Source organism: Thunnus maccoyii, chromosome 16 (assembly GCF_910596095.1).
Source record: "Thunnus maccoyii chromosome 16, fThuMac1.1, whole genome shotgun sequence".
Taxonomy (NCBI): domain Eukaryota; kingdom Metazoa; phylum Chordata; class Actinopteri; order Scombriformes; family Scombridae; genus Thunnus; species Thunnus maccoyii.
The window spans coordinates 26,378,764-26,392,865 of record NC_056548.1 but is presented as its reverse complement, the minus strand read 5'-3'; the positions used below and the strand labels follow the sequence as shown (position 1 = coordinate 26,392,865).

Genomic DNA, 14,102 nt, shown 5'->3' with positions numbered 1-14,102 from the left:
TGCAAGTGAGCAAGACATACAAGAAGGAGCAGACACAAAGAGAAAGAGAGAGGGGGGAGTTGAAGAGATGAGTGTGAATCAAAGGATGCCAAAAATATGATGGGACTGGTTTCAACATTACACAGCTCATTAGATGACACAGTGTACGATTACTGCAGACCAGAGGTAACATACTTCACAGCAGTTTTAATTTAGTTAAGAAGGTTTAATAATTAAGCCAGTGTCCATCAGAGTTTGTTAAAAACTTTAGCATGACAGAACAGATAAAACTACATCACAGCTGCCCACATCAACATTTCTTAAGCTCATCTCAAGTGTAGTTTAGATACTGAATATCCCAGAATTGTGATTCATTATTGGATCATGTCAGTATCAACCACAATGCAATATGCGTGGTTATTCTACAATCAATAACTTTCAAGTATAAAGCAAAACTTAATTTTCAAATTTCAAGAGCACTGCTCTTCTCATGAATGTAGTAATATTGCATTTCATTAGTTTGGACGCTTACAGTCTAGGCAGCATTTGAATAGTTGAATTGTTTAATGTACCTCAATAATCGACGCAGAAGCGTTCCTGTCTCTGGCTGCAGTCCTCTTTAAGTTAGTGGGAAATCCGCTGACTGACACCGACACCACGGTGAGGACCAGCAGCCACAGATGCGCCGCTTCCCTCCGCTGCATCTTTACTAAAACTTTGCGCTGATCTTCTTCCACAGAGGAAAGATACAAAATCCTCCAGCCAGTATCCTCAGATGCAATAGAAGAATTCAAACCACATCAGCAAGAAAAGAGGAGAATAAATCAGAGAGCGGTACACATGTGCGTCTTCTCCGTGCGCGTCTTCAACGCAGCGAGTCCATCCTGCTCCCCTCTGATATCTGTTAATATATAATCCCTGTTATCCGCTCTATTGTATGCGTGTGTTTAATGTACAAGTACACACTATTAAACCGACGTTAGCATGTTCCTCACTGCTCACGTTTCCAAATCAACTCTCTCCGCAATGCGCCGACAATCCTCAGTGGTCTCCGCTGACTTCCAGGGCTCTGAGCGGGGACTGAACCACGTCCACAAGGTTTGGAGATCCTCCTCCACTGGAGCGACATCGAGTCGGTCACCGGTTCCTCTGGTTGCAATCCAGTTTGTAGTATTGGCTTAAAAGGAGCAACCCCCCTCTGCCCTGGATGACGCAAAGGAGGGAGGGTAAACTACATTAATCAGCCAATTGACAAAACCAGACAGAACAGTCAAAACCCAAGAACCAGCATCATTTTACTTTCCTGTTGCCCTAGGACTGTGAACCGTTTAAATGATTTTTGAATCCATTTAGGTATTTGCCTGATACTTTTAGCAGCAACCTACAGTGGTCCCAAGCAGCATTGATCATATTAATTATACCAATTATTATAACACCAAAAATGATAATAATAACAGCCAATATAATCATTATTTGCTCTTATGGTAACACAGTTATGTTACTGAGAATACAGAGTTTATTATATGCTCAGAAAATATAAATATTAAATTATATATTTAATATATATTCATAATTAAATGCATTTTAAATTTAAAAAATCATTTTTGATTTGTGATCATTATGATGATAGGCCTATTGCTAATAAATGGAACTCTTCATCATCATCCAAGGTTGCAGCCTTGTGTCTGTGTCCTGCTTTGAGCAAAATTTAACCGATCATAGTGAAGACAACTTTAAAGCTGCATTAAGTGATTTTTTTGTTTGTTTGTTCGTTCTTTTGCTGTTGTTGTTACGGCTAACATGTCAGCAAACAGTTGCCTACGTACACATCCAGACACAAACCATTAGCATTCATTTAGAGTCGTCTTTCTGACCACACTAACAAGTCTCCACCAACTCCTGAGACAAACCTGCTTGGATATGTCCAATATTCCATACTAACATGCTATTTATTATGCTAAAGCAGTGTGTGAGATTTTTAGTATGTCTGAAACCTTAGTATGAAACCAATAGTATGTAAAGTGCATACTATTTACAGGGAAATATTGCAATATGCAACCATTGGACACTACAACGGCATAAATATCCCACAATGCAATGCAGTAGTGATGACAACATAACAGACAGTCGCACACAGTGACCAAGGCAGCTCTGGCATAACGTCAATAACGCTTCAATTTAAGTGAGGTTTCACTTTGCCAGGCATAATATATTTTTTAAATGAGTATCGCAGATGCTGGTAGAGGTGAAGTTGGTGCGGGTTACCATGGTTACAACCAACCAGCAAGGAGGTTCTTAGGAAGTGATGTCTCAGCATGTCTGAAAAGATACATACTATTGTTTATTCACACAAAACTATGTTGAACACAGACTTATTGGGTATGTAGTGCACAGTATGCAATTTCAGACAAAGTGCCTCTGTAGCTGCTAAATGTTCCACTTCACCAGCTAGTTGCTAACTGTGTCTGTTGTTCGTTCTGGGCATGTAGCATACACTGGGTTTATCACAGCTTTTTCCCTGAAAACTATCTACTGGTGCTAGTAATGAGGTCGATGAGAGTGGTGAGACTGAACTAAAACAGTAAAGTTGTGGGTTGTAAAAAACAAAACATTAGCTGAAAGACAATAAAACTCTCTGTAAAGCTGAGGGGAACTGCAGAGTAAGATGATAAAGCAACACCTTTCACAATACAGTCATTTGAGTCATTGTCGATATTAACATATTGATTAGTGCAGCTGTAAAGAGCATATATAAACAAAAGTTATAACAAAGCTTTGCTAAATTAAAGCTTCAGTAAGTGATTTTTGACCATTTGGGGACAGAATCATTCAGTAAGCCTGGTTCACTATTGGCTTGTCTTTTATTATTTATTGTTGTAATGAACCAAAAAATGCTTTACAAGCCTAATTAAATAAATACTGTAGATACTGTTAAGCATGGATGGTCCTTGTAAAGGTAGCAGCAGAAGCCAAATTGAAATGGGCTGAACTTTGTACTCAGTACAGTCTCATTACAGCCTTCAGTGCCTGTCAATATCATGTGAGTGACTGTGTCTTTTACATATGGGCTTAGGCTACATGTTTTTGTTTTATCTGTTGGTTTCCATTATTTCCACACTAGCTAGATGGACCGATTGTGACACCAAGTTGAATCAATTCCAGGTGACTTGGAAAGAAATCTATCCTCTGATATCAGCTTCCTGCATGCACAAAGATTTCCAGTTTGACTCACAACAGAGAACATTAAAACAATGTATATGTTAACTGCAGTTCTTTGTAACTTTTATGTACCTCTCAGGTAAGTGGAGAAGGATGATTATCATGTGTCATTTGTTGTTAAAACAGCCAGGACAAATCTAATGACTGTTGTTTACACTTGGTCTCAGGTGACTCCAACAACGGTTGTCATAACAGCCAGTAGCACTAATGGACATATTGGTATCAATGACCTTGATTACGACCCCACAGAGGTCAAATACCAGGGATGATTATCATATGTATTGGCTTGATTTCTCATCACTAGACCCATACATGTACCGACTGATTAAAGGACAGTAGCATAGAGTACCTGGTCAGTGGCTGCACTTAAAATCTTTGAAGTTGATTATCCCTTATGTAATCAACTTTAATAGGTACCAGCAATTATCATGCATGGTCCAGAATCATGGTCAATGTATGACTTATAGAATGCAACAAAGTGTAGCATTTGAAATATATTTCCCATGCAAAGAAACAAATGATGCTTATTGCTTGTACAATGTTATTGATCAATATTTGAACATAATGGAAGGCTGTGAGAAGATTCTTAATAAAGGATAAAAAAAAACATCATCCATACTTCTCATCTGTTTCTAGAAAAGATCCTTCTTTCTTGGCTTAGTGTGTGTGCTGTCTCCATGTATTAAATACAGCACTTTGAGTCAATCTAAAGTTGCCTTTCCGTGCCTAGGCAAAGCTTTTAATGTAAAAGTATCTATCTCTAGTCTCTCGACTTCTCTCTCTCTAACTCATCTGAAAGAAAAGTGCTGACAGGAGTTTTATCAACTAAACATTAAGAAAACACTTGAGCTTTAAAAGTCAAGGCTTTGGCATTTTGATTCAACTACACACTTTAATGATACGTACATTTCTACAGAAATGTAACCCTGTGTAAAAGCTTTTTCTTTAATGCCTGCAGCCCTGCTTCATGTTTGATGCTCTGTGCAGGGCTGGACCTGTTAGCAACTATGAAAGACTTTTATGTAATTCAGTATTTCTGCCAAAGGATGGTGTTCTGCCCACTTATGGAATATAATGAAGATCAATGTCATTAGTCAGCTAAAATGAAACATTATAGAATGTTAATCATCACATTTTGGAAAACATATAACTGTAATCCACATGTTGCAAATTCACAAAGTTTGCAGCATTAACAACAACAAATATTTTAAAAATCCATGAGGTAATGAGAAGCATGACTGAGGCAGCTGCTAAAATAAGAAGATGTATGACATGAATTTAACAAATTGTACAAAAGTACAAATCACACTTTTACTCAGTATCATCTATGTGAAAGAGGAAGAAGACACAATAACAATACTAGAGCTATGGAGTCCTGAAACCGACAAAAGGTAGTACAAGGTCATCAGATAAATCAAAAATATAAGTCATTACACTGACAATCAATAATGTTTGTTAAGTAATTGTAATGCAATGTAACCTCCAATCAGTTAATAAAATGACTTAAAACTTTGTTAGTTTTGTCTTAGCACAAAGTTAATTATTTCCCTATTTTTCCCAAGAAACATTTTCTATTTTCCTCATGCTTCCATGATAATGTGATGGGCGTGTCCATGTATGTCCAGGGCAGGGATTGGTTCAGGGTGGGAGTGTGTAACATCAGTGGTTAAGTCAAGACGGCTGTGTGGCTAGCTAATTACATGAAAACACCGGTAGCTGAACCCTACACCATAAACAAAACTACACCAGCTAGTATGTAATGTTAACAATCCATATACTATGCTGCATACTGGTATAGCATAATATCACTGTATACATGCTTGTAACAGTAGCTAAAGCACTTGCTAATGTCACCATTGTTAGCATTAGCTTCCCAGCCAGTTATATTTTGACTTGTCTGATAACATTTTACTATTTTTTCCCTGTTTTCGGGGGTCATTATTGAACTGTTAAAACTGATCTTCCTGCAAATGAAAGAAATCCTTTTCACAAATATTTTTATTGTTGGGCTATTTTTTTTAATCTCTCTTTTGGAAAATCTGTTTTTCAGTTTCTTTTAACTCATACTAATCTAATTTTTTTTTATCAATGTCACCACTACATGCAACTTCCAGGTGTAACTGCATAATCACCCACCTAAACTGGGTACACATAGACCTTTTCTTCCTGGGCAGTATATAGTTATTTTCACTATAGCAATCTTGTTTATATAATGAAACCATATGTTCTTAGTTTGGCTTTAGTCCAAATCTAATTAAGCCCATTTTTCTTAAAACCACTGAAAACCAAAATCTTTAATCATACAATTCTTCACACCCTGTGCTCCAAAATGAAATGTGTATGTACTCTGGCCAAGGACAGCCCACAACACACCACAGGAAATTCATAGCAGAATAACAATGGTGTTAAACACCCTCAGAATGTAGTCGGCATTTATTATATTCAGCTAGTCCTTTAGTATGGTTTCTATTTGAATGTAGCACTAATTAGTTGGATGTCACTTGTTCTTGAAGAAATATTTTGAGGTATTTTTAAGATTTGCTCTGTGACAGAAGCAATACTGTACCTTCAGACCACATTTTGTATGTCATGACATATATCTATATTCTTACATTGGTGAGAGGCTGCTACGGTTTGCTGTACATAGTGTTCACATTATTCCTTGAAGCTACCGATGTTGATGTTAGCTTCTTATTACAGAGCCAAGCTCTCCCTTGAATGTTTTACATTTGAGAAGCAGGTGCTCAGCAGCAGGGTCACTCTTGAGTAAAGTCGACTGCATGTAGAGTCTCAGTCTCACATGTGTAGACTATTTTCTCTCCATTACTGTGTAATGTTGCTACTGATGTGGTATCATAAGGCATTCTAATTTTAAAGAATCTGATGACTAATTACACTTGGATCTTTATCAATACAACTGTGGCTGCTCTTTAGCTAGCTATTGTTGATTGCTACACCACCCTTTTGTTTTTATGTCTGCCCTTGAATGTTGTGTCGTTAATCAAATTTTAAGTAACTTCTGCAATAAGGATTTCATGAGATTAAACAAAATTGATACCACTCTCAGATGTGTTCATCTTTGTTATTTGTTACTTTGTTATTAATGCTAAGCTAGGCTAATGTCTGCTGGCTGTAGCTTCATATATGCTTCAAAGACATGAGATTGATCTAATCTAACTCGCAGCATTAAGGAAATAAGCACATTTCCCAACTTGTCAAATTGTACCTTTAAGCATCATAGAGTTTTTGAGCAACGTTTAAAGGTTAGGACTGAATGCAGATCATGTTTTATGTTGCAAAGTCAGACTCTGTCCTGCTCATAAATACAGTATACATAACTAACATATCACAACAAAGAAGAATAAATTAATTAGTAAAGATATAACTTTGAGAGTGTTTCAGTGAAAGCCAAAAGTGTTTTGTTTTTCCCATTATTTCTTTTTCACAACTCATCCCTTCACCATTTTATGTAAAAAAGTAATAAAGAAAAAATTTCCAAATCCATACATGCCTACAGCGTGATGAAACTTCCACAATAACAACAAAGAAAGATGTGAAAGTGAATTGGAACCTCAAAGTCAGTGTGTGCTTTGTGAAAAAAGCAGAGGTTAGGGAACAGAAGAGGAAGACAAGGCAGGTGAACAGCTTTCAGTGCACTAAAATGGAAAGGCCTTGGAAGACGCAGATTAGATGTCTGTTTCATGTGTTGCCAAAAGCAAGACAAGGGCCAGGGCATGCACTTACATAAACCACCAGAGGGAGAAGAATAGGTGGACGGTGATTGGAGGAGTTAAGTTTACAGTTGCAGTGGATACACATTGTCTAAATACATTCTCATTGCTTGAAAAATGACCTGGAAACTTGCGCAATCAAGACTTAAAAATTCTCTGTGTCAATGTAATCTTAGCTAAGCTGGAGCTCACTGTCCAACACTGGAACTTCTGGAAGCAGACACTTGGGGTCATCAGGTTACAAGATGGTTCTCCAACCACCGGACCACCCTGCCACTCTGTTGCCCTTTAACCTATAGGTCAGACTATTGGAGTCACTCAAAGACAGTTCAAACTAAACGACTGGTCCTGAGTAAATACTTGGTTGATGTGAGCATTTGGCAATAAGGTATCTTAGAGTCTTACACTGGGTCTGGTACCCGCAAAAAGTTTTGTAATAAATTCACAGGTACTGGCACAGATTAAAAATGAACAAGATGCGGGCGGGCAGCTTGTGAAATTAACAGGAGAATTAAAAAAAAATTAAACAGAAATGAAAATAAATAGCAGTTTTTTTAAACATATAAATCAGCTGAATCTTATCAAGCCCAATTAATTGCTGTGAATTGTTTTTGATACCCACAACACAACCTTTCACCCCTCAATGCACATGTGTTCACTGATGAAATAGCAATGTAGGCTAGCAGCTAGCGGATCAAAATGGATGACCTAAACACAAAATTAGCCAGTGGTGAACACAAAATTGTGGACAACACATCATCGAAGGCCAAGTGGGATGTATGGGAGGTTTGGTGTAATCAGTAACTGAGAATAACATTGTCAGTGGAATTTGCTGTTTGTAAAAAGTGCCCAAAAGTATTGCATTATTAATGCATCAGTTCCAGTATGGATCTTTGCGGACGCGGGGAGGGTGCAGGTTTGCAAAATTGGTCCCGTGCTGGACTTTGGGTTATCTTGCAGTATTTAGCTGCCATGTGAAAGTTTTTCTGATTCTTTCACAACAGCGGTAAATCCAATAAGAAAATGGAGTTTAGCATTAACTTGCTAGTTTAGCTTATTGGCATCATCTGCTTCATTCATGCTTCTCCATCAGTGACTCATTCATCAGCTGCTTGGCTACCAGCTGACTAGTAACATCCAATCATATTCATACATGTGTACAGGTCTTTATAAGCTGATACCTTTATGCTAATGCTGTTTACTACCAGAGCTCCTTCCACCAGTCTAGCATCCTTCATATATACTAAGCATTGGTGACTGTTGACTTTATTGAGATCTAATGTATGTGTTTATGAAGGGGATTAGTTTTCCCAGCTGGATCCTCATTGTTGCTCAGATTCTTTGAGAGCTTTGCCAAACTAAGTGTATGGTTTAAGGGACACTTTGAAACAAGGCCTATGGGATATCCATCTGGCATTCAGACTAATAACTATTGTCAAACAATAGTGAAAATAGTGTGGCTCAGCCAGTAGAGCAGGTCTCTATTAATTGCAGGATGCCCGGCTACCCCTGTCCACATGTCAGTGTGTCCTTGAGCAAGTCATGGTAGCTTGCTGCCATTAATGGGTGTGTCAAAGGAGGTATGAGAGGCATTGTGGATAAAATTGCTATATAAATGCAGTCCATTTAATAACCCATATGCTGTACAACAGAGTCACACCATGTTAGCCATTGTACAATTTCTCTTTGATTGTTAAAACAAAAGTTATATCTCAAAATGCATGCCCTGACTTCCACTTTATTCTCACATATACTGTAAATTATGCATGAATAATCAAAATAATACATTACCATATCATTATCTAAACCCCACCCCTTCTATTCTGAAGGTCAGCGGTCCATATCAGAAGTCTTTCATTCCCATGATTGCAATTTGAATAAGACCCTGAATTCCTCTAAATACTATATGAATTTTTCCCCTTACGTTTAAGTGCATTAACACTCTGGCAGTCCCTCATATACAGTAGCCTGGAGAGATATCTATCATTTAAAATGAATTGAAAAGATCTGTTTGCACAGGACTGCAGTACCATTAATAACCACCTGGTTTCTGTATTTAGAGGTCATGAGCTATTCTCTGCTATCTGGCCCCTGTGTGTGTGTACATCCGCATGTATGCACACACATACCACCACGCATATACACGTAAGCACACACACATGTATTCTGTTGTATGTGCTTAACTCCTTCCAGACACAGGACTAGAAGACCTGGAGTGAGGTGGAGGAGGCAGGGAGAAGGAATGGAGCGGGGGATGGGGTCAAGGGGTGAAAGAGCTTCCAGATGTTGAGACTGTTTCTGTTTCAAATGAAAGTTCCTCCTCACTTCCTTTTTTGACTGAGAACCTGTGTGTTTGTGTGTGTGTGTGAGTGTTTCTCAAGTACAAGTCTTCACACTGCTTTTGACGTCTTTTTCATTGATATCAGTTTCAGCACTTCTGACATGAGTTTCTGATGACACATAGAGACATACAGTATATATACTTTTTCACAACTGTCAAATACAGTTTCTGAAAATCTGATGAGTCATCTCACTGCCCACTGGCAGAGAAACTTGTGTTGTTACTACACACCTGCATACACACCTACACACACAGACACTTTGTTAATACGTTATACCTTCCCCAAGTCAACATAAGCCTGAGGAAGTTTTCAACAAAATAGAGAAAGTCTGATGAACATTTCTCCTATTATTTAAAATGTATTAAAAATTCACTCCTGCTGAGGCTAACTCACTGACATAATGGCAAATAATGACAGTTTTATATTTTAGGGTGAACTATCCCTTTAAAACAAATCATAGATCAGCTGGAATATTGACAAATGCATATTACTCATTATACAAAAAACAAATTAAACAGGGTAAGTAAATAGGGAACAGCTTAATATGAAATCTATATTTTAGCTGATTGTATAGAATCAATGTGATCATAGAGACACAACTTCTGTTATTGTTGTTGTTCTGTTTTGTATATCCTATAAAAAGTGAACATGTCTTGGCTACAGTAACAACTTAGACAACACTTTTCCACTGTTCTGGTCAGTTCTCATTGCAGGCCTGGTATCATTTGTCCACAACATCAAGGATTGTACATACATAACCAATATGTGTTCAATACATTTCCATTTATAAAGTTAGGAAGCAACACTGCAAAGCATGTATTTCCCAATACACTGTATGAATAGTATTTGTATGTACAGTATTTGTATGACTGAAACTAATTAGTGGATTTGCCTACTTAATAGCCTAGCCTTATAATGTGTATTTTCAGATGTTTTTTGAATGCTTTGTTTTACAAATGTCATTTAGTAGGAAACTTGAAGTCCATTTGTGTTTTGCTAAGACTGACAGGTGCAAATAAGTAAAATTTGTAGCAAAACAAAGACTAGCCATGGCTAACTATAGACAGTCATTCACATGCAAAATAAAGTTTCAAATCTCCCTTGATCACCCTATTCTGAAGATTCTGTTTCAATGTTGCCATCATTTTCCAATGTATACTTGTTTTCCAGCATCGCTACCATAGGTTCTGAATAAAAAAGCAGTCTTATCTATTCAGGACGATTGTCATGTAGGAGCAGACTCAATAATATTTCTCTGTATAATTAGAATGAAAATCAGACTTATCCTGGTGATTTTAACTGGCAATGATTCTATGGCCAAAGCTTTTTTAGCTTCATGCTACACTGTCTAACGTAAAAGCCTACTGCTATGTAACACGACGCTTGAACCTGGAAAAACCTGAAACTTTGTGAATCCACAGTGTTATATCATAACCTCCTACAGGTTACTAAAACTGTATCCATGCTACATCCCTGACAGTGCATAAACGTTACCTTTTCTTTGATGTGACCACAAATATCAATATACGGTACAAAGAACCTGGAGGAAAAATATAACCCCAATGACAACTAATGCTAATGCTAACTAACAGAAATCATTTTACTGCAGTGATATTTACCATGGACTATTCTTTTTTTCCGCCATTTTCTTGTGGGAGACACAGAACGGATTGTGAATGGGCCCAACAGTGGGACTTGAAACCATATTCAGAGACAATGATACAAAGAGAATTGAGAAGGCCCTTGACCTGCTACTGAGTAAGTGTTTATTGCCGCAATAATAAATATTTCTTTATTATCAATTTGTCAAAAAAAGCTCTGATAAACCCACATACTACCTGCCCAGCACCAAACAGCAACTAGCTTGTGAAGTTTAACTTCCCAACTTCACAAGCTAGTAAGAAACTAGCTGGTAAACATGCAGCAGCTTAAAGAGGCAGATATTTTTTGGTGGAGACCAAACCAGAGCTAAAAGGAGCGAATATCGGACTTATATTTTACGGGTGGCAAGAAACAGGAAATGTAAATGGTCAAACTGTTTTGTCGGTACATTCACCACAACATATTAAGGTCATAATATATCAATGTTGTACTCACGGCTTGTTCTGTAGCCCCCAAGTGGCAAAAAAATCAAAAGTAATACTCCTTTAACCAAACATGAATCTCAACAATGTTATAATATGTAGGCTTATTTTCTATGCCTATGTACAGGTATATGGTTGCTTAAGTAGTTAGAGTAGATTAGCAGCTAACAGTAGCAAAATAGGAAATACACTAATTGTTTCCTTTTGAAAATGCACAACAAAGCAGCCATTGTTTGGTTGAAGTTTTTTGTTTTTTTTTAACATGCAATAGGCCTTTTTTACAGTAGACATTTTAACACATTGTAGGAAAAGCACAGGTGTAAATAATCAAATGAATCATGCTTCAGTTTCAGGGTTTGTGCATACTGGCTAAGTGTCATTAATGTTATTAGTGACACTTGCTTAGAGAAAGGCCCATATTATATTTGCAAGTTGGTCAGATAAACTGCTTGCACTAACAACTCAATTGTCATATCTAGCTAAATACACCATTCCTTTGGGGTGCATTGACATTTTCAAGTGGTGTATTGGTCATGTTTATTGAAAATGTATGCAGTAGTGGCATTGTGGAATTCTGTTTTGGTTTATTAGGACATGCTTGGCTCTCTGCTGAGGTGAGTTTACAGCAGTAGGGTCATGAGTGTGAGGACAGCGTCAATATTTGCCCATGTGTGCTACAGTCATGTGGTTGTATCTGTGTGTGTGAGTGTGTTGAATCCCCTGAGTGTACCTACAGTATGTGTGTATGTTCAGAGGACCTCACCAAAGAGTCGATCCCTGTGGCCTCTAGGTAATTGCTCCCATATTTGCCAGGTTTGTGGTCTGGGTTAACTGTTGTACCTGGTGTATGTGTGTGTATGTGTGTGTGTGTGTGTGTGTGTGTGCATCTGTGGAAGCCATCACTCTTCTTTAATGAGTGGTGAAAATGGAGAGAGGAAGGAGAAGGAACACAAAAAAAGTCCTACTTGACATTTTTTTCCTTCCTGGAAAAGTTTGAACTGAGAAGAGTGTGAGCTATCAAACGCTGATGATTCAAGGTCAGACCTGACTCTGTGGATGGCAGTGCATGACATGATGTCAAGTTAAATCAAATTCATTTTATTTGTATAGCCCAATATCAAAAATCACAAATTTGCCCCTGTCCTTAGACCCTCGATTTAAATAAGGAAAAACTCCCTAAAAAACCTTTAAAGGGGGAAAAAAATGGAAGAAACCTCAGGAAGTGCAACAGAGGAGGGATCCCTCTCCCAGGACAGACAGACATGCAACAGATGTTGTGTGTACAGATCAGAGCAAGACATACAAATTACAGAAATACAGCATGGAAAATGATGACAACATTATAATTGATTTATAATATATATGAAGATTGTAGTGAAAAGGACACCAAGCAGCTTCCAGGTGCCACCAGAACAGAACAGGACCTGAGCCACATGACCTCCATCACCATGGATACCGGGGAGGGGGACAGACTACATATGCACACAGGGGAGATTCACATACACAGGAAAAGAGACAAGAAAAGACATTATTCACACAGGAGAGAGAAGGATAGAAACATCACTCAGAGAGAGATGGACATGAGGTGAGTCTAAACACCTGCAGGATGGGAAACCAGATCCAAAACCTCAGGAAATGGCACCGACAGCCAGGGAAGCAAGGCGGTTCTTGGATGGGTGCTGGTCCAGCAAGAGATGCCCGAGACAAGAGAGGACAGGAGGAGAAAATAGGGAGACAGAGGGAGAGAGGAGAGAGGGGGATACGAGTCATGTGCTTGTGGAACAAACAAACAGAGGGTTGGAGAGATGAAATGATTATCAGAACAATTGCAATACACAACAATCTTGACAGCAAGACAGCACTTGGTAAATTCAGTGAGACAGAAACTGGCCCGCCGTGCAGCACAAGGTCATGAAATAATAAATTAAAGGCAAATAATTGTGGGTTCAGGCAAAAAGATGAGTTTTAAGTTTAGATTTAAGGGACTCAACAGACACAGATTGTCTGACATTAGCAGGGAGGTTATTCCATAAGAACAGGGCATGATAAGAAAAGGCCCTGCTGCCTGCTGACTTCTTTTTAAATCTGGGGACACACAGGAGCCCTGCATTTTGAGAGCAGAGAGCTCGAGATGGAACATAAGGTTTAAGGAGATCAGACAGGTATGATGGGCTATGCCCATTTAGGATTCTATAAGTCAGCAGAAGCACTTTAAATTCTGATCTAACATGGATAGGAAGCAAATGAAGGGAGGATAGAATTGGTGTTATAACATTTCAAATTTTCTTGTTTTAGTTAAGATTCTAGCTGCAGCATTTTGAACCATCTGAAGACTTTTAGCACCAGTATGTGGCAGATCAGAAAAAAACATTACAGTAATCAATCATATACTGTGTGTGTGTATATATATTGTGTGTTTGTGTGTGCGTGTGGAGATTAGACCCAGAAATCTTGTATTTGTGGGACTTTTTGGTTGAACTGTTCACAACTCTTGCTCACTCAAAAATGTGGTGACCCACTGGTCTACACAGCATTAAAAAACAATAATAAATAGATTGGGATAACATAGATAATCTAAATAGGCATAAAATGTTGCAAGGACATGACTCATAGGAAGAACAGGGTTCACAACAAAGTATGTGACAAGTGTTTTATCAGTAATATATCTGCAGGATAGTGATTTTCAGTGTCCTAATGAAGTACACTACAACAGCACTTCAGTAGTCATTAAATTCATTAGCTCACAC

General features: G+C 38.1%; 1 protein-coding gene across 1 annotated transcript in view; it reads right to left on the bottom strand.

Moving 5' to 3' along the window:
* The window catches only part of ism2a (isthmin 2a), a 73,954-nt gene that overhangs the window by 24,169 nt on the left and 35,683 nt on the right, over positions 1-14,102 (bottom strand). The window contains exon 2 of the mRNA XM_042437034.1: positions 552-1,182. Coding sequence (XP_042292968.1) covers positions 552-683 — 132 coding nt within the window. The 5' untranslated portion in view covers positions 684-1,182. The remainder of the gene's footprint in view (positions 1-551; positions 1,183-14,102) is intronic.